The 20,642-nt window shown below is 37.7% G+C and overlaps 3 protein-coding genes across 4 annotated transcripts; all 3 read left to right on the top strand.

Annotated features, from left to right (window-relative positions):
- Positions 1 to 253: 253 nt before the first annotated feature.
- LOC112801480 (probable copper-transporting ATPase HMA5) lies at positions 254 to 16,562 on the top strand. 2 transcript variants are annotated; one of them, XM_025844233.3, is made up of 6 exons: positions 254 to 728; positions 13,458 to 14,837; positions 14,927 to 15,181; positions 15,248 to 15,370; positions 15,470 to 15,952; positions 16,056 to 16,562. In XM_025844233.3, exons 1-6 carry the CDS (start codon positions 447 to 449, stop codon positions 16,470 to 16,472), a joined length of 2,940 nt encoding a protein of 979 aa, XP_025700018.1. In that variant the 5' UTR covers positions 254 to 446; the 3' UTR covers positions 16,473 to 16,562. The 2 variants fall into 2 exon arrangements, with proteins under 2 accessions (XP_025700018.1, XP_072093314.1); XM_072237213.1 differs by having other exon boundaries at positions 472 to 2,560.
- A 491-nt stretch (positions 16,563 to 17,053) lies between these two features.
- Positions 17,054 to 18,699, top strand: LOC112801481 (xyloglucan-specific galacturonosyltransferase 1-like). The gene has a single exon (XM_025844234.3). It carries the CDS (start codon positions 17,056 to 17,058, stop codon positions 18,697 to 18,699), a length of 1,644 nt encoding a protein of 547 aa, XP_025700019.1. The 5' UTR covers positions 17,054 to 17,055.
- Positions 18,700 to 19,002: 303 nt separating this feature from the next.
- On the top strand, positions 19,003 to 20,294 carry LOC112801482 (probable phospholipid hydroperoxide glutathione peroxidase). The gene is made up of 6 exons (XM_025844236.2): positions 19,003 to 19,225; positions 19,333 to 19,409; positions 19,511 to 19,572; positions 19,666 to 19,784; positions 19,874 to 20,032; positions 20,121 to 20,294. The coding sequence occupies exons 1-6, from the start codon at positions 19,190 to 19,192 to the stop codon at positions 20,142 to 20,144; spliced, it is 477 nt and encodes a 158-aa protein (XP_025700021.1). The 5' UTR covers positions 19,003 to 19,189; the 3' UTR covers positions 20,145 to 20,294.
- The last annotated feature ends 348 nt before the right edge of the window (positions 20,295 to 20,642 follow it).

Raw genomic sequence — 20,642 nt, 5'->3', positions numbered from 1 at the left:
TTTTAAATTATTTTTTAAATTTTAATATTAAGATAATTATCTGCACATTTCGTGAATTGAAGGTCCAGCTATTATTAACCAAATAAATTGAAAAAAAAAATAACCATCCAATTAAAAATAATCAACATAATTATCTACATACCTATTAAATTGAAATCTGACATATCTATTATTTACATTGTTTAATATTCTAATTATCTACCTGTAATTTTCATAAAATAATTAACGATCAAAGACATTATGCTCTTACACGAGCTAACTTCATTTCCATAGACAACCCCACCACCCTCCTTTCTCTCTTTTCTTCTTTTTTTTTTTTTCTCTCTTTTCTCTTTGGATTCTATAAATAGAGCTAATAGTAGCCATAGAATTTATTCTCACGGTTAACAAAAAAGAATTCTATCTTAGCTTAGCTTGCGAAGCAAGAGATCGAAGATAGATCAATAATGATGGGTAGAGAGTTTGAGAGTTGGGACTGCATTAACAGCTTCAAGTGCTGTGGGAATCTGTCTCCTCAGCCACACTACCCCTCCATGACGACATATCCTAAAGGGATGTCGCCGGAAGGATCGGAGGCGAAAGCGGTGTTGAGTGTGATGGGAATGACATGTGCTGCTTGCGCTGGATCCGTGGAGAAATCTATCAAACGCTTACCTGGGATTCTAGAAGCTGCCGTTGATGTATTGAATGATAAAGCTCAGGTTCTATATTATCCATCTATGGTTAATGTAAGTATAATCATCACTTTAATTTATTATAATCTCCATATTAGTGTTTCACTACTTATTCTTATTAGCTTGTTAAATTGCTTCTGTATGGTTTTCTTGTGCTTGCCATAAACTATTTGTGACAACTCATTACTGTTGTATACTTTTTTATTTTCTTTGGTCAACTGTTTAAGAGGTCCAGATTACCAAGATAAATGATTTGAAAGTGTGAATAGCATTTAAAATAGGTTTTTTTAGAAAAAAAAGGGGGGGGGTGTTTGCGGCAATTACATTATTCTAAGTAGTCAAAAGGGATCCTATTAATTAATTAAAAATATGTCACAAAAAAAATTAAAAAGATTTGGTAATATGGACCTTTTAATTAAACCTGAAAATTATTCTGAAGTGTGTAGAATATTAATACTTCGGACAAAAAAAATTCTAAAATAGAGAGAATTATAAAATGATAATGTAAATTGATTAATTACTGTGGAATTTGTAATTTTTATTATGTATAAATTCTATCACTTTAATTTAAGGATGATTAAATTTTTATTTTCTCATTTTATTAACTTTTTTCTTTTAATCTAAAAGAGTTTAAACTTTGATCCAATACTTCTTACATGATTATTTATGGAAATGATATTTAAGAATTCTTTATTAAATTTAAGATATTTTAATTAAAATATGAAGTTTTTTTTATATTAACTAATTAACTTTAGATTTATTATAATATATACATTTAATTTGAAAAAAACAAATTAATAAACACATTTTTACCTGTTAATTACTGCACTAATACTAATCATAGCGTCATTTCTTCCAAGTTTTAATCCAGACTTTTAGCAGAACGAAGGACACGTTCTAAGAAAGATGATTCATTTAATAATTATTGGAAAGTGATCTTTTTCGTTGTCAATATCTTATGTGTGTGTGGGGATCTCTAAAAAAAAAAAGCATATTTCAAGGCATGTAACGTTCTACATTGTCCATTGTCTTTCGTCCAAATAATTAAGCAATTGGTTATTGGTCAATATCTTTTAACTTGTAAAAACGAAATCACAAAATCAATAACCGAATAGCATTCTAATAATGCTTTATATATGGCCGTGTTTCGAAAATGATTATATTCATGAACCATATATATGTTTGACATCAAGAATTTTAGATATTATGTATTCTAAAAGTTATCTAAAACGATGATTTAGACCTGAATGTGAGGTTTAGATTTTTTTTGAGGCAGCATTTGATTTTTTCTGGTGTGGAGGTGTCTCTATCCGAGTTTTTCACGAGGAGGTAGGTTGATATCTGTAAGAGATTTCGATGTTTAAGTTAGCAAGAACTTTGAGTAGATTTTTAGTAGATTGAGACTTGAATATACTTGAAGGGTGTTAGTATATTTATAGTAGAATAGATAACTACCTTTTGGAGTAGTTTTACCTTTGTTGGTGGATAACCGTCTCCTTTATCTTGAGATTTTGTTGAGATCTACTTTCTAAATGAGGTAAAGATAGTAGGATATATGTAAGGAGGTAGTTACTTATTCAGATAAGTAGGGTTGGACCTCCCTTGTCGTGCTCGATTTCTTATGAGGTCGACAAGTAGAAGAGCCACCCGTTTTGGGTGGGCCTTTATCCTTATTGGGCATGGCTTTATGTTTTTTGGTCAAGATATGAACAGGTCCACTACTTGAGTCCAAACTTTTATAAGGGCGGGCTCAAGTATTTGTGGCTTCAGTTCTTTTTGTCAGGTACGCCACCTTTGGGAGATTGGGTACTCGTTCGCGCTTTATGGGAGTACCGTTCGCGTTTTTGCCGCTTAATTGTGCTCTTCTGTCTTCGCGCATTTTTGAGGTTGTACTCTTTTCTGGATTTTTCTTGTTTTTTCTTTTTGTATTCTGGCATGTGTAATTGAATGGTAGTTGTGAAATATTGCTTGTGATTGTCACTCTGACTTTGGGATTTTGCGTTCTTGAAAACTAATTTTGGTTTTTTGAAAAAGATTTGAAAATATTTTCACTGTGGTTGTTTCACTGTTGCTATGGTCCTGTTCTTGGGGTTCTATGCTACCCCCAAATGATGCCATTTTCAGATTGAAGATGGCTTCATTTGTATTTGTTAGAGGTATCGCGTGTCTGTTTGCATTCTGGGAGGGTTTCACAATGTTAGTTGTCCCGATTTCTTTTGGGATTTTGTTGATGCATGCGTTGTTGTTGTTTTTCGTCCGGGAAGTTGGTGTCGACTTGTGATGTTGACTCAACCTTCTAATTGCTTAGCTTGCTTGGCTTGATTTGTAGTGATTATTTTTTATTTGTGTTATAGGTGTAGCTTGTATGTCTCGTTTAGTAGTTCACAGCATGTCAATTAAGGTTCCATCCGACTTGACATGGGTAGATTTATCTATTCTTACCCCTGTCCCTATTGTTGATAATGAATATACCGAGGCCTTTCGTAGGCATCATAGGCTGTGTTTAAGTCGAGAGGATGAGAGGAACTATGAGATAGTTGTTGCCGACTCTAAGGAGAGAGTCTACTTTCTCCGACTTGATAGGTTGGAATGACATTTCATATATGTCTATGATAGTATTTTTCATAAAGTTAGGGGATACCTTCCCTTTTTCTGAGTTTGAATCCGAAGTCCTTAGATTCTGCAATGTTGCCCTTACCCAATTACATCCTAATTCTTAGAGTTTCTTGAAAATATATCAACTTCTTTGTCAGAAACTAGATGTCCAACCTTCTCTCAATGTCTTTTTTTTACCTCTATATACTCACAAATCCTTTAGTTCTAAAAAGGGGTCAAGTACGATTTTGGTCCCTGACGTAGAGGCCGAAAATTTATTTCGTCCCCAGTCTTTTTTTGGCTACAAAATGGTTCTGAAGGTTTCAATTTGTTTTAAAATTATCCTTCGGATGAAAATACCCTTCCCTCTTCTTCCCCAAAATCAATAAAAAACAAAAGCATAACCTTAAGCTGAACCAGAAGCGGAAGAACAGCAGAAACAACAACAACTAGACGAAGAAGAAGAACAATAACAATGGATCATGTATATAGTTAACCATTAATAGAAATTCAATAACCTAAGCTAATTGAATCAAACCTAAGCTAATTCAGCAACAACAACAATTCAGCAACAACTTTCAGCAATTCAATAACCTAAGCTAATTCTATCATACCCACCTAAAATCAACTAACAGAAAATCAAAATCTAACTAAATTAATCCAGAATCAAATTAAGGAACTAACACTAATCAAAACAGAAATTGAAAGCAAAATGGTAACTTGGATTATGAAAATAGAAAATAGAAAAGAGGGGATAGAGGAGGCAGTGGTGGAGCGCCGGCGGTCTGGGCATGATGGGAAGGGGCTGGAGGGAGGGGAACGGGTAGTGGTGGCTCTGGTTCCTTCTTCGACAGGAATTGAGGGAGGCAGGGGTGAGATGGCGTGAACGGATAGTGGGAAAGAAGGGCTCCACGTTGCTGCACAGTGGTAAAGTAGGGGAAGCTTGCTGGCGGTGAGCTTTGGTTTGAGGAGGTCCGAGACAGGGAAGGAGAAAAGGAAGGGAGAGGGTCGCAGTTGCTCTAGGGTAAGCGCGAAGGGGAGAGGAGCAGTAGCAAACGACGAGGATCAGTGGCGGTGGCCCTTCCCCTTCCCCTTCCCCTTCCCCTTCCCATTCCCCCTCTTCTGAATTAACTCCCCCCCAGCGTGCGTGATTCCCTTGCCCCTTTCCCCCTTATTCAACATTTTGTGTTTTGTTGTTTTTTTTTATTTAGGGGTATTTTTGAAATAAAAATTAAAAATTTAGTAAAAATGACGATTTTAAAACAAACTGGAACCTTCGGGACCATTTTGTAGCGAAAAAAGGCTGGAGACAAAATAAATTTTTGGGCTCTACGTTAGGGACCAAAATCATACTTAACCCTTCTAAAAAACTAGGATGGCTGTCTTTCTGTACTATCCAGAGTAGGAAAGTCTTTGCTATCTATGATGAGTCCTTTCATGACTTCAAAGATTACTTTTTTAAGGTTCGAGCTGTTGAGGGTGCCCGACATTTTTTCTTGAATGATGAGAATGAACCCGTCTTCTCTTCGTATTAGGAAGATATCCCCGTTATAGTTAAGTATAACTCGGATGATTTAGAGGAGGTAGAGTCAAGTGTGGTCGGGGTGTTTCAGGAGTTCTGGGCCGAGCTCCTTATCTAGACACAAAGAGGTATTTAGGGAACCCGAACCAACTTCAGTCTGATCTAGGTACCTCTTCCCTTTATAGAGTCTACTTGTAAATTTGCATTGATGACTAATGTTCCTTTATTTGGATGTTACAGAAAGGATGGATCCTAAATCAGTTGCCATTAAGGCGCCCCATTCTACCAGAAAAAACGTTGTTGCATGGAACATTCAACTAAAAGAAGCTGGTAACCCTGCCGTCTTGTCCTCGCCTGCGAAGTTGGACTCAGTCCCTTCAACTTCTCATAATATTATTCCTAACCCGACCTCTCAATCTACTCCTCCTCCCGGCCCGACCAAACAAGAAACTCGGCCTCCCCCTATTGCTGATGAACCAAATTCTAAGAGGTGCAAGACCTCGGAGTCGGAGAGCATATTTGAGCAGGGCTTTGATAGCCTTGCGTGGAGTGAAAAGTATATCCTTCCTCATAGCTATATTAGCATGGATGATGTGGCCATTAAAAGTCACCTTCAACTCTTGGCCCGAGGTGGAGTTCGGACGGCGGGTATATGTGCAGCCTTGGTCAAGGAGTTAGAGAAGACTCCCCTCAATGCCACCCACAGTTTTTTAGTGGCCTCACAGTCCAAGGTAGCCTCGTTGAAGGAGATCAAAAAGGAGCTCGAGGAGGATATGGATGCACTGCTCTCCGACCTTAGTAAAGCTCGGGCCAAAATCAAATAGGTGGAGGCAGCCTTGGCTATGTCGAAGGGATTGAAAAAGAAGGCTGAGGAGAGTTATACCCATGTCCTTGGGGAGAAGCTTGATCTTGGGATGAAGTGACTAAAGCCGGGGACAAATATGCAGAGCTCGAGGAGTCTGTGGCTGAATGTATGGACGAGATGGTTGCAAATTTGAGGGCCCGGTTCCGAGTTATTGCTCCCGAGGTGGACATTTTCCTGATCATCCTGGACAACATAATGGTAGATGGGAAGGTCGTTCCTGCTCCCAATGAGAATGATGATACTCATTTGCCTGACTTGAAGGCTTCGGGGGAAGAGGTTTGTCAGACTTCCCAAGATCCCGATCTTTAACTCGGAGGCGAGGTCGTCGGTGACAAACTCCTTCCTCCTCCAACTCGTCCAACTCCCACTGTGCCAGTCTCTGAATAAGATCTGACTTCCTTTGTTCACGCCGAGAATGCTACCACAGGGAAACAACTTAATCCTCTGTAAACCTTGTTTTCGTAGCTCTTGAATGGCCTGGTCTATGGTTCTAATAGTTGGTTTTGAACAATTTTTACAACTTTAGAATATTATTAAAAATCTTTCTTCACTTTGATAATAATTTTAGGTTTTAAGTGATGGCTTCTTTTTAAAAATATGTCTTACTACAACTATTTTAGTTGAAAAAATTGCTTTGACAACTTTTAATGCAGCTGCTTTTTTTGCTAAGTTAGAGATGGTATCAGTGAAATCAGTCGTTTTTGGACTTTGCCTATACAAAATATTACGTTTTCCTTTGTAAGTTATGACTTTGTGTAATCGGACTTTGCCAAGTTATTTTTACATTTCGTTTTTGTTCCAAATTGCTTTAGAGGTTGGTTTACGAATTGTTTTCATAACTTCTTACACTAATTTGTATCTTGTCGCTTCATCTTGCTGACCATACAAGTCGGTCAATAATTTTTGCGGTTTTTCAAGCTTTAATTAATGTGTTTGAGAATGAAAATTTTGGTAGAAGAGATATTTTATTATTGATAAGAAAAATGGGTTTACATAAGTTTGCTACTAAAGATTTTTTCATAATCTATAGCCCTTGCTGTGATGCCTCATTAAAACCCCTTCAGGAAAACCCTTTTCGGAAAAAAAAATCATGAAGTCGGAAAAAAGTACATCAGGGATCAAATTTCGCTTTTCTAACTGTAATACCTTTTTAAGTTACATGCCTGCCACAACCTCGAGAGATCGTTCCCTTGTAAGTCGGATACCTTATAGTAACCCTTTCCTAAGACTTCGGTGACCTTGTAAGGCCCCTTCCAGTTTGCTGCCAGCTTTTTCTCACCCAACTTTTGAACTCCCATATCATTTTGGATCAACATAAGGTTGTTGAGGGCAAGGATTCTGTTGATTACCTTTTGGTTATACCATAAAGCCATTCTCTATTTTAATGCTTCTTCTTTGATCCGAGCTTGTTCTCAGACTTCTAGGAAGAGGTCAAGTTCTTTCTTTTGTGCTTGATATTGACCACTTCATTATAGAATATAACTCTTGGAGATTCTTCAGTGATCTCTATAGGAATCATGGCTTTTATGTTATAAGCAAGTCGGAAAGGTGACTCCATTGTTGTTGAATGAGGAGTTATCTGATATGCCCATAGAACTTGAGGAAGCTCGTCTGCCCATGTTCCCTTTGCACTTGTAGTCGGCATTTCAACCCAGCCAATATTAATTTATTTGCTACTTCATCTTGCTCCTGGCTTGAGGGTGTTCTGCCGATGTGAATTGGTGCTTAATCTTCAAGCTAGTCACCAAATTTCTAAAAATTGAGTTGGTGAATTGAGTTCCATTTTCTGTGGTAATGGAGTGGAGAATTCAAACCTTGTGACAATGTTCTTATAAAAAAAATTTTGACTTTGTTGGGCTGTAACGGTCGCTAATGAGGTATTTTACTTGTCTTGGAGTTTGAGAGAATAGTCCGAGGAGATCGAGACCCCACTTTGTGAATGGTCACAGTGAGGTGACGCTAATGAGCTCTTCGGGAGGTGCGACATAGAAGTTGGCATGCCTCTGGCAAGGCGAGCATTTTTTGACAAACTCGGCCGCTTTCTTTTGCAAGTCGACCAAAAGAAGCCAGCTTGGATCACCTTCTTGGCTAGTTATCGGGCTACTAAGTAGTTCCCACATATACCATTGTGTACTTCCTCTAGAATATCTTTGGTGTTAGAGGTCAGGACGCCTTTAATAGAGGTGTTGATATCCTTCTTTTGTATAGAATGTTGTGGACCAGGGTGTAATTTTGTGCTTCCTTTATGAGTCTTCGTGCCTCCTTTTCATCTGTAGGAATGATATCAAATGTAAGAAAGTTGACTATGGGAGTCATCCATCTTAAATTTTGGTTGAATATGGCCATTACTTCCAAGCTATCATCTCCTTTTGACACTGATGGTGCGCGAAAAGTTTTCTGGATGAGACTTCTATTGTTGCCCCCTGGTTTGGTACTAATTAACTTGGAAAGGACATCTGCTCGGGCATTAGATTCTCGAGCTATATGTCGAACCTCTCTTTTCAAGAGCTGTGCTAGTTGTTCCCGTGATTCTTCTAGGTACTTTTTCATGTTGGGGTCTTTGGCTTGATAAGTGCCATTAACTTGGGAGGTTATTACTTGAAAATCACTAAACACTATCAACCTTTCTGCCACAACTTCTTTAGTCAGTTTCAAGCCAGCAAGTAAGGCTTTATACTCTACTTGGTTATTATAAGTAGGAAACTTGAATTTGAGTGATATTTCAATCCGAGTTCCTTGCTCATTTTTCAGGATGACTTCGGCTCCGCTTTCGGCTTTGTTGGATGATTTATCTACATATAAGTTCTAAGTCATCGGAATTCCTCGACCTTTAGTGTATTCGGCCATAAAGTCGTCCAGATACTAGGACTTAATTGTTGTCCGAGTTTCATATTTTAAATCAAACTCGGACAATTCCACAGCCCATTGTAGCATCCTTCCCGCATGTCCGTCTTTTGTAGAATATGCTTCATGGGTTGATTAGTATGGAATTTTATTGTGTGAGTCTGAAAGTAAGATCTGAGCCTTCTGGAGGTGAGGATAAGAGCATATGCAAACTTTTCTATCTTTTGATAGTTTAATTTTGCCCCCTGTAGGGCTTTGCTCATGAAGTAGATGAGTTGCTGTCCGTTCTCATCTTCTCGGACCAAGGCGAAGCTATAGCTCAGCTTGCAATGGCCAAATAGAGGATGAGCTCTTCTCCAGCAACAGGTTGGGTCAGTATCGAAGGTTGGCCCATAAATGCTTTAAAATTCTGAAGGGCCTGCTTGCATTCCTAGGTCCATTCAAATTGGTTCCCTTTTTTAGTACCGAGTACGAAGATAGAGACTTCAATGCCGATCCTGCTAGAAACCTAGACAATGCTGTCAACCTTTTATTTAGTTGCTGGATTTCTTTGAGACAAGTCGTGCTTTTCATTTCCAATATTGTTGTGTATTCTTCCGGGTTGGCCTCTATGCCTCTTTGAGTGAGCATGAAGCCTAAGAATTTTCCTACCTCTACTGTAAATGTGTATTTTCAAGGATTCAATCTCATTCTAGGCTTTCTTATTGTGGAGAATACCTCAAAGAGGTCGGACAAAAGAGTGAAGTCGTCATTGGTCTTGACGAGCATGTCGTCCACATATACTTCCATGAGTTTTCCTAGATGGAAGAAAAACACCTTGTTCATCACTCGTTGGTATGTAGCTCCGGTATTATTTAATCCAAAAGATATTACTACATAACAGTAGTTAGCCTTGGAAGTGATGAAAGAAGTTTTTTCTTGGTCCGGTTTATATATCGGGATTTGATTATATCCCGAATATGCGTCCATGAAGGACAAATACTGATATCCTGAGGCCGAGTCAACTAGGGCATTGATGCTTGGGAGAGGGTATAGATCCTTGGGGCAAGCCTTATTGAGGTTGGTGTAATTGACACACATCCTCCATTTTCCATTATGTTTTTTTACCAGAATCACGTTAGCCAACCACGATGGATATTTTACCTCTCTTATGAATCCGGCTTCTAATAGGGTCTGCACTTGTTCTTCCACGACCTGTGTCCTTTCGGGACTGAGCTTCCACTGCTTTTGCTAAACAGGTCGGGACCTGGGTAGACGACGAGCTTGTGAGACATGAGGTAGGGCGAAAGCTTTCCAGGCAAAAAAGTCAGAGTTCTTTTGTAAGAGATTAATGAGTTGTGCCTTTAGAACTTCCTCCAGGTTGGCCCCATACCTATTATCATTTTAGCACGATCCTCGATTTGCACACTTTCTATCTTTCCTTCAGGTTGGGGATATAGCTCTTTTCGAGTTTGGACACCACCGAGTTTAATAGTGTTGACTTCTTTACCTTCTGTACCACCTCTTAAAATTAAGGCTTTCGTTGTAACATTTTCTTGCCAACTTCTGATCTTCCTTTACGGTGGCGATTCCTTCTGCAGTTAAAAATTTCATGCATAGGTGAGGTGTAGAGACAATTGCTATCATCCTTGACCTCGTGCCTATCAAGGAGTTGTAAGCAGATATAACGTCGACTACAATATAGTCGACGCTTATCATCCTTGACCTCGTACCCTTTCCAAAGATATTGTATAGCGAGATGAATCCAAGAGGTCGGATTGGCGTGTCCTCCATCCCGAAAAGGATATCTAGGTATGCCTTCGGATACTTTTCTTCTAGCCCGAGCTTGTCGAAAGCGGGTTTAAACAGAATATCCGCCGAACTCCCTTGGTCTACCAAAGTTCTATGGAGATTTGCATTGACAAGGATTATGGTTATCACTACTGGGTCGTCGTGGCCAGGAGTTACTCCTTGTGCATTCTATTTGGTGAAAGAGATGGTCGGTAAATCAGGAATTTTATTGTCTTTTCCGACTTGGTATACTTCTTTGAGATACCTTTTACGTGAAGATTTTGAAATTTCTCCTCCAGCAAACCCACCATTTATTGTCTTTTCCTCTTTCTTTGATCGTCCGATCTCTCGGCCAAGTACCTATCTAGTCGACCTTCCCTAACCAACTTTTCTATGACATTCTTTAAATCATAATAATCATTAGTAGAATGTCTATACAAATTTTTCTATGACCTTTTTATGTTTTATAGGGCGAGGAGTTAGAAGTTTTTTAATGTGACATATCTCCTTGTAGACATCTACAAGAGAAACTTTGGGGTGTAGTTATGGTATCTTTGAGCCTTTTCTGAGTTGTATTCTTCTTTTTTCTTAGCTTCCTTCTCCTTGTCTCGAGTTTTATAGGACAGGTTGGGCCTCGGGGGAGGTTCTCTAAGTCGAGAATTTTCCTCCATGTTAATATACTTTTCTGCCTGTTGTTGTACTTCGTACAAGAAAGTCGGATGTTGCTTGGATATGGATTGGGAGAACGATCCTTCTTTAAGACCATTAACCAATCCTATTATTACTGCTTCAGGAGGTAAGTTTTGTATTTTCAAGCAGGCTTTGTTGAATTTTTTCATATAGTCTCAGAGTGTCTCTCCGACTTCTTGTTTGACCCCTAGTAGGCTTGGAGCATGCTTCACTTTGTCTTTCTGGATTGAAAATCTAGTAAGGAACTTTCTTTCCAGGTCATCAAAGTAAGTTACCGACCTTAGTGGGAAGTTATCGAACCACTTCATTGCAGCTTTAGTCAAAGTTTTCGGGAAGGCTTTGCAACGAGTTGCATCAGAGGCATCAGGTAGGTACATCCGACTTTTGAAATTGCTAAGGTGATGCCTCGGATCGATTGTTCCATCGTAGAGATCCATGTCGGGAGTTTTGAATTTCGGAGGACCTTGACTCACATTATTTCTTCAACAAACGGATCTTCATCTCCAATAAGGCTTTCCTCCCGATCTGTCCTATTACCACGTCTTCGGAGGTTGGCTTCTAACCTCAAGAGCTTTTCCTCCAGCTATCTTCGTCATCGTACTTCTTTTCGTAATTTCCATTCAGCTTCTCGTTGTCGCTCAGCATCCAGCTCAAATTATTCTAATCGTCCGCGGTGGCCGTCAACTAACCCTAGTATCTCTGTCGGACGGGGAGGCTCTTCATCTTCGGATGGGTGGACCTCCGAATGAATCCGTCGCAGATGAGGGTTTCCTGATGTTTCTTCCCTGTGGGGGCATTTGTTCTCTCTTGGGTTGGAGGTAATGCTAGTGTCAGGTCGTCAAGGTGGGGCTCTGGCTCCAACTTAGATGCTGTATGACCGTCTTCATACTGATTGTTTGCCATAGGTGGATGTAGACTTTTAGGTCCTTGGCAATGGTGCCAATGTTCTGAGGTTACCTGAAATGGTGATTTGGGTCTAAATGTGAGGTCCAAACTCTTTCCGAGGCAACGTCTGACTTCTTCTGGTGCCGAGGTGCCGCTGTCCGAGTTTCTCGCGAGGAGGTAGGGGGTAATACCTGCAAGAGACTCCGATGCTTAAGTTAGCAAGGGCTTTGAGTAGGTTTTTAGTAGATTGGGACTTGAATATACCTGAGGAGTATCAGTGTTTTTATATTAGAATAGATAACCACCTTTTGGAGTAGTTTCACCTTTGTTGGTGGATAACTGTCCTGTTTATCTTAGGAGTTTGTTGAGATCTACCTTCTAGATGAGGTAGAGATAGTAAGAGATATTTAAAAAGGTAGTTACTTATTCAGATAAGTAGGGCTGGACCTCCCTTGTCGTGTTCGACTTCTTATGAGGTCGAACAAGTAGAAGATGCCACCCTTTTTGAGTGGGCCTGACTTTATGTTTGAGTTAGGGTATGAACACTTTTTTTAAAGATAAATTGTTTAATTGTGAAAGAATTAGAACATAAATTTTTAAAACCTTAGAAATATCTAAGAATTTATTATATTACATGAAGAAAGAATTATTATTTTACTACCATAACATATTGCATAGTTAGAAAATATTGTCTTTTAAGAAATAATAATAATAACCATCATCTTAGAGTACTTGTTATACCCAAATCTTCTTTTTAACATAGTTTACAAGCTGTTTCAAATATGTAGCAGATTTATTAAAACTTACTGCGTTTACCCTTTTTTTGGTGTTGGGGTAAAAGGGGGGAGGGTTTGTTTATTTTACATAGGATAAAAAATAAGAAGCAAAGAGAACATCTTTTATTTGATTTAATGATCACATTTTTATATATAAATTATCAAAGTGATTTGGTACAACAAAAGTGATTCACATTTTAGTACTACTTAATTAATAATGCTGCTTAATTAATAATGCTGCCCACTTGTTAACCAATATGCTTAGCTTTTTGTATTATCGTATATCTTCTTTATGGTATGAGGAACTTGATGATTAGCAGACATATCTAATATCACTTTTCATAGTGGATTATTTACGATATAATAATAATAATAATAATAATAATAATAATAATAATAATAATAATAATAATAATAATAATAATAATAATAATAATAATATATAGAATATAGATTCACTACTAGCATGCCTCATGAATTCAATTCGTTGGTTGATTTCATTTTTAATGGATGTCCTTGTAACATGTTATCGATATGCATACTCCACTTAACTCTTTCCTGTGGCCATTAATTTCATTCTCACACAGCAACTTGCATGAAATTCTTTCAATCAATATTCCTCTAATGATTTTTTCCTACATTTTAACCCAGTAACTTACAAGTCTTATGATTGATCATTTTAAATCTTATCAGTAGTATTGAAATTCGATGAATATTAATACACTTTATAAAAAGGGTAAAATTCTAAATCTCTTATATTTTAAATTTGAATCACTAATATAAAATTTAATAAATGAAGGGCTAAAATTTATTTAACTAATATTTAATGCATGCAGGTGGAGAGAATATGTGAGGCCATTGAAGATGCAGGATTTGAAGCAAAGCTTATTGAAGAAGAATCAAATGATGAACACCCTTTTGAGATATGTAGAATACACATAAGGGGCATGACTTGCACTTCTTGCTCTTCAACTCTTGAATCAGCTCTTCAATCCCTTAGAGGTGTGCACAATGCTCAAGTTGCATTGGCAACTGAAGAAGCAGAAATTCACTATGATCCTAACATTGTAACCTATGATCAACTCAAAGAGGCTATAGAGGACACTGGATTTGAATCCATATTAATAAGCACTGGAGAGCACATAAGCAAAATACATCTTAAAGTTGATGGAATTAAGAATGAACAATCAATAAGTGCTATTCAGAAATCTCTTCAATCTCTTCCTGGAGTTGTAAACATTGACACATATATTGACATCAACAAAATTTCCATAGCTTATAAACCTTACATGACAGGGCCTAGAACCTTCATTCAAGTCATAGAATCTGCAGGTTCTGGATGTTTCAAAGCAGAGATATTTCCGGCCGAAGAAGGAGGGAGGGAGACACATAGGAAGCAGGAGATTAAGCAGTACTTCAAATTCTTCATTTGGAGTTTGGTTTTCACCATTCCTGTGTTTCTAACATCAATGGTTCTTATGTATGTACCTGGAATTAAACATGTTCTTGATATCAAAGTTGTGAATATGCTTAAAGTTGGACAGTTATTGAGATGGGAATTGGCTACACCAGTGCAATTCATCATAGGAAGGAGATTCTACATTGGATCATATAGATCATTGAGAAAAGGCTCTGCCAATATGGATGTATTGATTGCATTGGGAACCAATGCAGCATACTTGTATTCTGTTTATGTGGTGGCAAGAGCTGCATTCTCAAGAGATTTCAAAGGCAATGATTTCTTTGAGACAAGTTCTATGCTGATTTCGTTTATTCTGTTAGGGAAGTATTTAGAGGTGTTGGCCAAAGGGAAAACATCTCAGGCCATTGCTAAGCTTATTGACTTGACACCTGATACAGCAATCCTGTTGAATCAAGATGGTGAAGAACAGATTGATAGCAGGTTGGTACAAAAGAATGATGTGATTAAAGTTGTACCTGGCGCGAAAGTTGCTTCGGATGGAATCGTTATATGGGGCCAGAGCCATGTCAATGAGAGCATGATAACCGGAGAGGCAAGGCCGGTGGCAAAAAGGAAGGGTGACATGGTGATTGGAGGCACAGTGAATCAGAATGGAGTCTTGCATGTTAAGGTAACAAGGGTTGGATCAGAGAGTGCCCTGTCTCAGATTGTTCGACTAGTCGAGTCTGCTCAGATGGCGAAAGCTCCAGTTCAGAAACTTGCTGATCACATTTCTAAGTACTTTGTTCCTCTTGTAAGCATTCTACTAACTACTAACCACTTTTAATTTTGATAATGTTCTTGAGTTGTGGACTAATTTCTTCTTTTTTCTGTTTTTTGCAGGTCATTCTGCTTTCTTTTTCAACTTGGATTGCTTGGTATTTAGCAGGAAAGCTGCATGCATACCCAAAATCATGGATTCCATCTTCCATGAACAGCTTTGAGCTTGCCCTTCAGTTTGGGATATCGGTAATGGTCATTGCATGCCCTTGTGCTCTAGGCCTAGCCACTCCTACAGCTGTTATGGTTGGTACTGGAGTTGGTGCAACTCAAGGTGTGTTAATCAAAGGTGGACAAGCTCTAGAAAGTGCACATAAGGTTAGCATTGTTACTTTACTTTGGTTATCTCTTTTTACTTCACTCTCAAGTTTCTTAATTTTGCAGGTGAATTGCATTGTGTTTGACAAGACAGGTACTCTCACAATTGGGAAGCCAGTGATTGTAACTACAAAGCTCTTCAAGAACATGTCAGTTCAAGATTTCTATGAACTTGTTGCAGCAGCAGAGGCAAGCCTTCTTCTACTACTAAACACTACACTTGTTTACCTTTGAAACAATGTCTCTAAACAACGGTTATGTTATTGTCAAAACTCAAAACTAATATAGGTGAATAGTGAACATCCCATAGCCAGGGCTATTGTTGAGCATGCCAAGAAGATCATCACAGAAGATGAACAGAACCATACCTGGCCAGAAGTGCGCGACTTTGTTTCGATATCAGGCCATGGAGTTAAGGCCATTGTTCAAAACAAGGAGATATTGGCTGGGAACAAAAAACTGATGATGGATCACAACATAGCCATTTCAGTGGATGCTGAAGAAGTTCTAGCAGAAGCTGAGAGATTAGCTCAAACTGGGATTTTAGTATCCTTAGATGGAGAAATAGCTGGAGTCTTGGCTGTATCTGATCCATTGAAACCTGATGCAAAGGAAGTTATCTCAATTCTCAAGTCCATGAAGATCAAAAGCATCATGGTCACAGGTGATAACTGGGGTACTGCTAATTCCATAGCTAGACAAGCTGGTATTGAAACTGTTATGGCAGAAGCCCAACCTCACACTAAAGCTACTCAAGTAAAAGATTTGCAGGTACATACAAATTTCATCCTTTCTTAATTCTAACATATCATAATTTGATAGTTCCAACAATAAGGGTCAAAATGTTAATACTAAATTCATTTGATTACTTCAGAATTCTGGCTACACTGTGGCAATGGTGGGAGATGGAATCAATGACTCGCCAGCACTTGTGTCGGCCGATGTAGGAATGGCGATTGGTGCTGGCACAGACATAGCTATTGAGGCAGCAGACATAGTTTTGATGAGAAGCAACTTGGAGGACATAGTAATAGCCATAGACCTTGCAAAGAAAACCTTCAACCGAATTCGCCTCAACTACATTTGGGCACTTGGTTACAACCTCTTATCAATCCCAATTGCTGCAGGCATACTTTACCCTTCCACTAGATTCAGATTGCCACCATGGATTGCTGGGGCTGCAATGGCTGCCTCTTCTATCAGTGTTGTTTGCTCCTCCCTCTTGTTGAAGAATTACAAGAGACCAAACAAGCTAATCAAATTGGACTTAAATGCTATAAAGATTGAGTGACAAAACTATTTACATCTCCATTGCATAAAGTTGTATATAGAACTACTCTCTGAATGTGATAAATGGTTCAATGATACAGATTTTAGTGAAGTCTATTCTTGTTCTCTATGTTGATTACAGATTTTGGAAAATTATAGAATAAGTCCACAATTTTTTACTAACCATTTATCACGAAAAGCTGTTTCGGGTTTAGTTAAGTTTCTTTTCCACCATTTGAGGAAAGAAATGGGCCGCTTGAGATAGGGGAAGAACCAACATCAACCATGATTTGACATTTAAGAAAGTCAAATATTTGAATGACCCCACCCTTTTGGGAGGATTAATGTTCAGTGCATCATGAATATCATTCTCAATCTTCAAAATCTGCTAATATGGGAGCACGATGCATAACTGACACATAATTAGTCCAATCATGCACATTATTTAATTAATTGAAAGTTGGAAACTAACTACGTGCTTGCATGATGATAAAGCATTAGGCGAGAAAATGATACTTGATCTAATAATAAGATCTTTAAACTAGAAATACCATAAGGTGTTCTGGATTCAAGAATTGTAATCACCTAGCAAGAAAGAAATTGAAATGGCAGTGTCAATATCCAGAAGAAGATCAAAACCATATAGAAAGCAAGAAGCTAAACAATCTTATTTTCATTTTAGTGCCATATACAACTTTCTGAGTAGAATATCTGTTGCATTGTTCCTTCTAATCCTTATATACTTGTGGTGTTCCTTCTCCACCATTATAACTGGAAACATAGTTCATGTTTGCTTCTCTTCTTCAAGGAAGCTTCATAGCCTCTATTGTCTTTCTGCAGGCACTCATCCCTCCTTTGAAATCCCAACTTCCACAAACAATCACAGTTTCTTAGCACCTCGAATATTCGAAGGCAGCAATGCAACTGAGCCTGTTAAATTTTCAGTTGGATCAAATCTTGTTACTAGCAACAATGGAAGATATGATGAAGAGGTTGCAAATGCAGTGAAGGTTGTTGAGGAGCATTTGCAGGTTCACCGATCGTGGAGGTCGAATAGAACCAATGCAGAATCATGCAGTGGTGAAGGGATATATGTGTATGACTTGCCATCCAAGTTTAACAAGGATTTGGTAGGTCAATGCAGCAAGATGATTCCATGGCAAGATTTTTGTAGTTACTTAAGCAATGATGGATTTGGAAAGGCTATTATTGCTAATAATAAGTTTGGTAAAGGATGGTATCAAACTCATCAATACTCACTTGAACTCATATTCCATTCAAGGATTTTGAAGCATCCATGCAGAGTTTATAATGAGAATGAAGCAAAGATCTTCTATGTGCCATTCTATGGTGGCTTAGATGTGCTGAGATGGCATTTCAAGAATGTTTCAAATGATGTGAAGGACGGTTTGAGTTTGGAGCTGGTGAATTGGCTTCAGAGACAGAGGCCATGGAAAAGAAATGAAGGTAAGGATCATGTTCTTGTGTTGGGAAAAATCTCATGGGATTTTCGGAGAACTAATAATAGTGAATCTCCATGGGGAACTAGCTTGTTAGAGCTTGAGAAAATGCAGAATCCAATCAAGATCTTGATCGAACGCCAGCCGTGGCATGCGAATGACATTGGAGTTCCTCATCCAACTTACTTCCATCCAAGTTCAGACAATGACATCATTTCATGGCAACTGAAAATCATTAGATCGAATCGCAAGAGCTTTGTTAGTTTCGCTGGAGCGGCGCGCTCTGATGCAGAGGACAGCATAAGAAGAATACTAATAGATCAATGCAGTAGCAATGGTAGATGCAAGTTTCTGAATTGCAGTTCTGCCAAGTGTAATGAGGCAGAGTCAATCATAGATGTTTTTGTTGAGTCAGAGTTTTGCTTGCAGCCTCCAGGGGATAGCCCAACAAGAAAGTCTGTTTTCGATTCGCTGATATCAGGTTGCATCCCAGTTCTGTTTGATCCTTTCACAGCTTATTACCAATATCCATGGCATTTACCTGAGGATCATGACAAGTATTCAGTGTTTATAGATAAGAAAGAAGTGAAGGAAAAGAATTTGAATGTGGTGGAGAGGCTAAGCAATGTTTCATCAAGAGAAAGGGAAAACATGAGGAGGTATATTGTGTATGAACTTCTTCCTGGTTTAGTATATGCTGATCACAATGCCTTGCTTTACAAGTTTCAGGATGCATTTGCTATTACAATCAATAATCTGCTTCTGAGGGGTACAAGATTAGCTACATGATTCTTTCATTACACTTTAATCAATATTTGTAACTATATTTTTTATCAATGACAATGTGTTAATTGTTTGAATTGGCACAGGCCGGTTTCCAATTCCACAAGCAATAAAATATTATATGGATATGAAAAATGAGATAATACTATAACACTTGTGGATTCCTATATTCCAAGGCATATTCATCCTAATTTGATTAACTATGTGAACACTAAGAATATACCAGTTGAATTCTTATGATGCTTACTCTAGAAGCTGATAAAAGTATTAAACTATGTATAGATACAATAGTTGGACAAATAGCACTCTAGATTCTAGTGTTTGTTCCCCATTGGATGAGAATATTAACATCGTAATCTTAGAATTATTTTAGTTGCCTTCTTAGTCATGTACTTGTACTACAACATACTTTGATCCGTCATTAGTGTTAACAGTTCAGAAATCAGTTTCATTAATTAGTTTACAAGTTCAACTGAGTTTGAGAACATATCACAGAATGGCAAGCCAATCAGTTCATTATTTCATAGTTAAAGTATGCTCTTTTTCTTATACAATAATATGAATATGATACCTACTGCACTTATTTATCTCCTTTTTCTTTTTAATATATTATAATCTCTTACCTTAATTGGTTTGTAGGATGGGAGGGGAAATGATGTGAAACTGGGAGATTACAAAGGAAAAGTCCTTCTCATTGTTAATGTTGCCTCACAATGGTAATTAATCTCCAAATTAATTAAGTCCTTCAGTTGAACTTTCCATGATTTCATAGTTCATATACAAAGGTGAAAAAGCTTTATAATTTTCATTGATGCAGTGGGTTGACCAATTCAAACTACACAGAACTTAATCAATTGTATGACAAATATAAACAAAAAGGTGTGTTTTTCTTGTCATATATATTTCCTTTCCAATTAGGAGGATACAAATTCATTATTGAATGGTCATAAGATAAAGCTGTGCACTGTGCAGGGCTTGAAATTCTAGCATTCCCATGCAATCAGTTTGGAGCACAGGAACCTGGAAGTAATGAAGAGATAGCAAATTTTGTTTGTACTCGCTTCAAAGCTGAGTTTCCCATTTTTGACAAGGCAAGAATTCTTTGGTATCTCATTAGAATTCTTTTGTGTCTCCAAGTGCAACATAACATGTGCATGTTGTTGATTAAATTCGAATATAGGTGGATGTGAATGGTGAGAATGCTGCTCCACTTTACAAGTTTCTGAAATCAAGCAAAGGTGGAGATAATATCAGGTGGAACTTCTCCAAATTTCTTGTTGATAGAGAAGGCCATGTTGTTCATAGTTATGAACCCACAACTTCTCCTCTTAGCATTGAGGTATCTATATATATATATGCATAGCACAATTTCATTTGTGTGATTTCATGCACATGATCCCAATAAAATGTTTCTCATTAATCTGCAGAAAGACATCAAGAATCTGCTGTAAGCATGAATGAGCAATGGAGATTTGCCGCAACATATGAATTGTAATGAATAAGAATTACTCCTTCTTCATATTTGTGAAATAATTAAATGTATTCATGATCTATTCATAAATCATAGTAACTATCAATCAAGCCTGAGGCTACTTTTCTTTTGGGGATATGCATGTGACCTCAGATTCTAAAAGTTACAAATCCAAATTTAAAGACTAAACTACCAAAAGTAACTATAAAAGATTGATTCGCTGACAAAAATAATCATGGAAGATCAAAACTCCTCAAATATCCACAATTGATGTGCTCCGTTTGTCAAATGTGACCAAATGTTAATAAAATATTGTTAAATTATATAATGTATCCATATCCATTGTAACGTGGCAAAAAAATGTCTTACGTGGATTAAATTTTTTTTTTGTTAAAATTGCATTTATTTAGTTTATTAAAAAAACGTTCTCTTTCAAGCATTGAAATTAGAAGAACAGAAAGTGGTGTTACCCCCTCCT

The sequence above is a fragment of the Arachis hypogaea genome, chromosome 5, assembly GCF_003086295.3.
Source record: "Arachis hypogaea cultivar Tifrunner chromosome 5, arahy.Tifrunner.gnm2.J5K5, whole genome shotgun sequence".
In the NCBI taxonomy this organism is placed as follows: Eukaryota; Viridiplantae; Streptophyta; class Magnoliopsida; order Fabales; family Fabaceae; genus Arachis; species Arachis hypogaea.
Note: the sequence above shows the minus strand (reverse complement) of the source record. Positions and strands in the feature narration are given on the sequence as shown.

What these genes read in the sequence shown, in the direction of transcription:
- LOC112801480 (XM_025844233.3), top strand. Translation starts at nt 447, where the DNA reads ATGATGGGTAGAGAGTTTGAGAGTTGGGACTGCATTAACAGCTTCAAG. An exon ending in CTAAGTACTTTGTTCCTCTT is followed by an intron (nt 14,838 to 14,926) that starts GTAAGCATTCTA and finishes TGTTTTTTGCAG; the next exon opens with GTCATTCTGCTTTCTTTTTC. An exon ending in AACTTGTTGCAGCAGCAGAG is followed by an intron (nt 15,371 to 15,469) that starts GCAAGCCTTCTT and finishes AAACTAATATAG; the next exon opens with GTGAATAGTGAACATCCCAT.
- LOC112801481 (XM_025844234.3), top strand. Translation starts at nt 17,056, where the DNA reads ATGGCAGTGTCAATATCCAGAAGAAGATCAAAACCATATAGAAAGCAA.
- LOC112801482 (XM_025844236.2), top strand. Translation starts at nt 19,190, where the DNA reads ATGGCAAGCCAATCAGTTCATTATTTCATAGTTAAA. An exon ending in GTTAATGTTGCCTCACAATG is followed by an intron (nt 19,410 to 19,510) that starts GTAATTAATCTC and finishes TCATTGATGCAG; the next exon opens with TGGGTTGACCAATTCAAACT. An exon ending in TGACAAATATAAACAAAAAG is followed by an intron (nt 19,573 to 19,665) that starts GTGTGTTTTTCT and finishes TGCACTGTGCAG; the next exon opens with GGCTTGAAATTCTAGCATTC.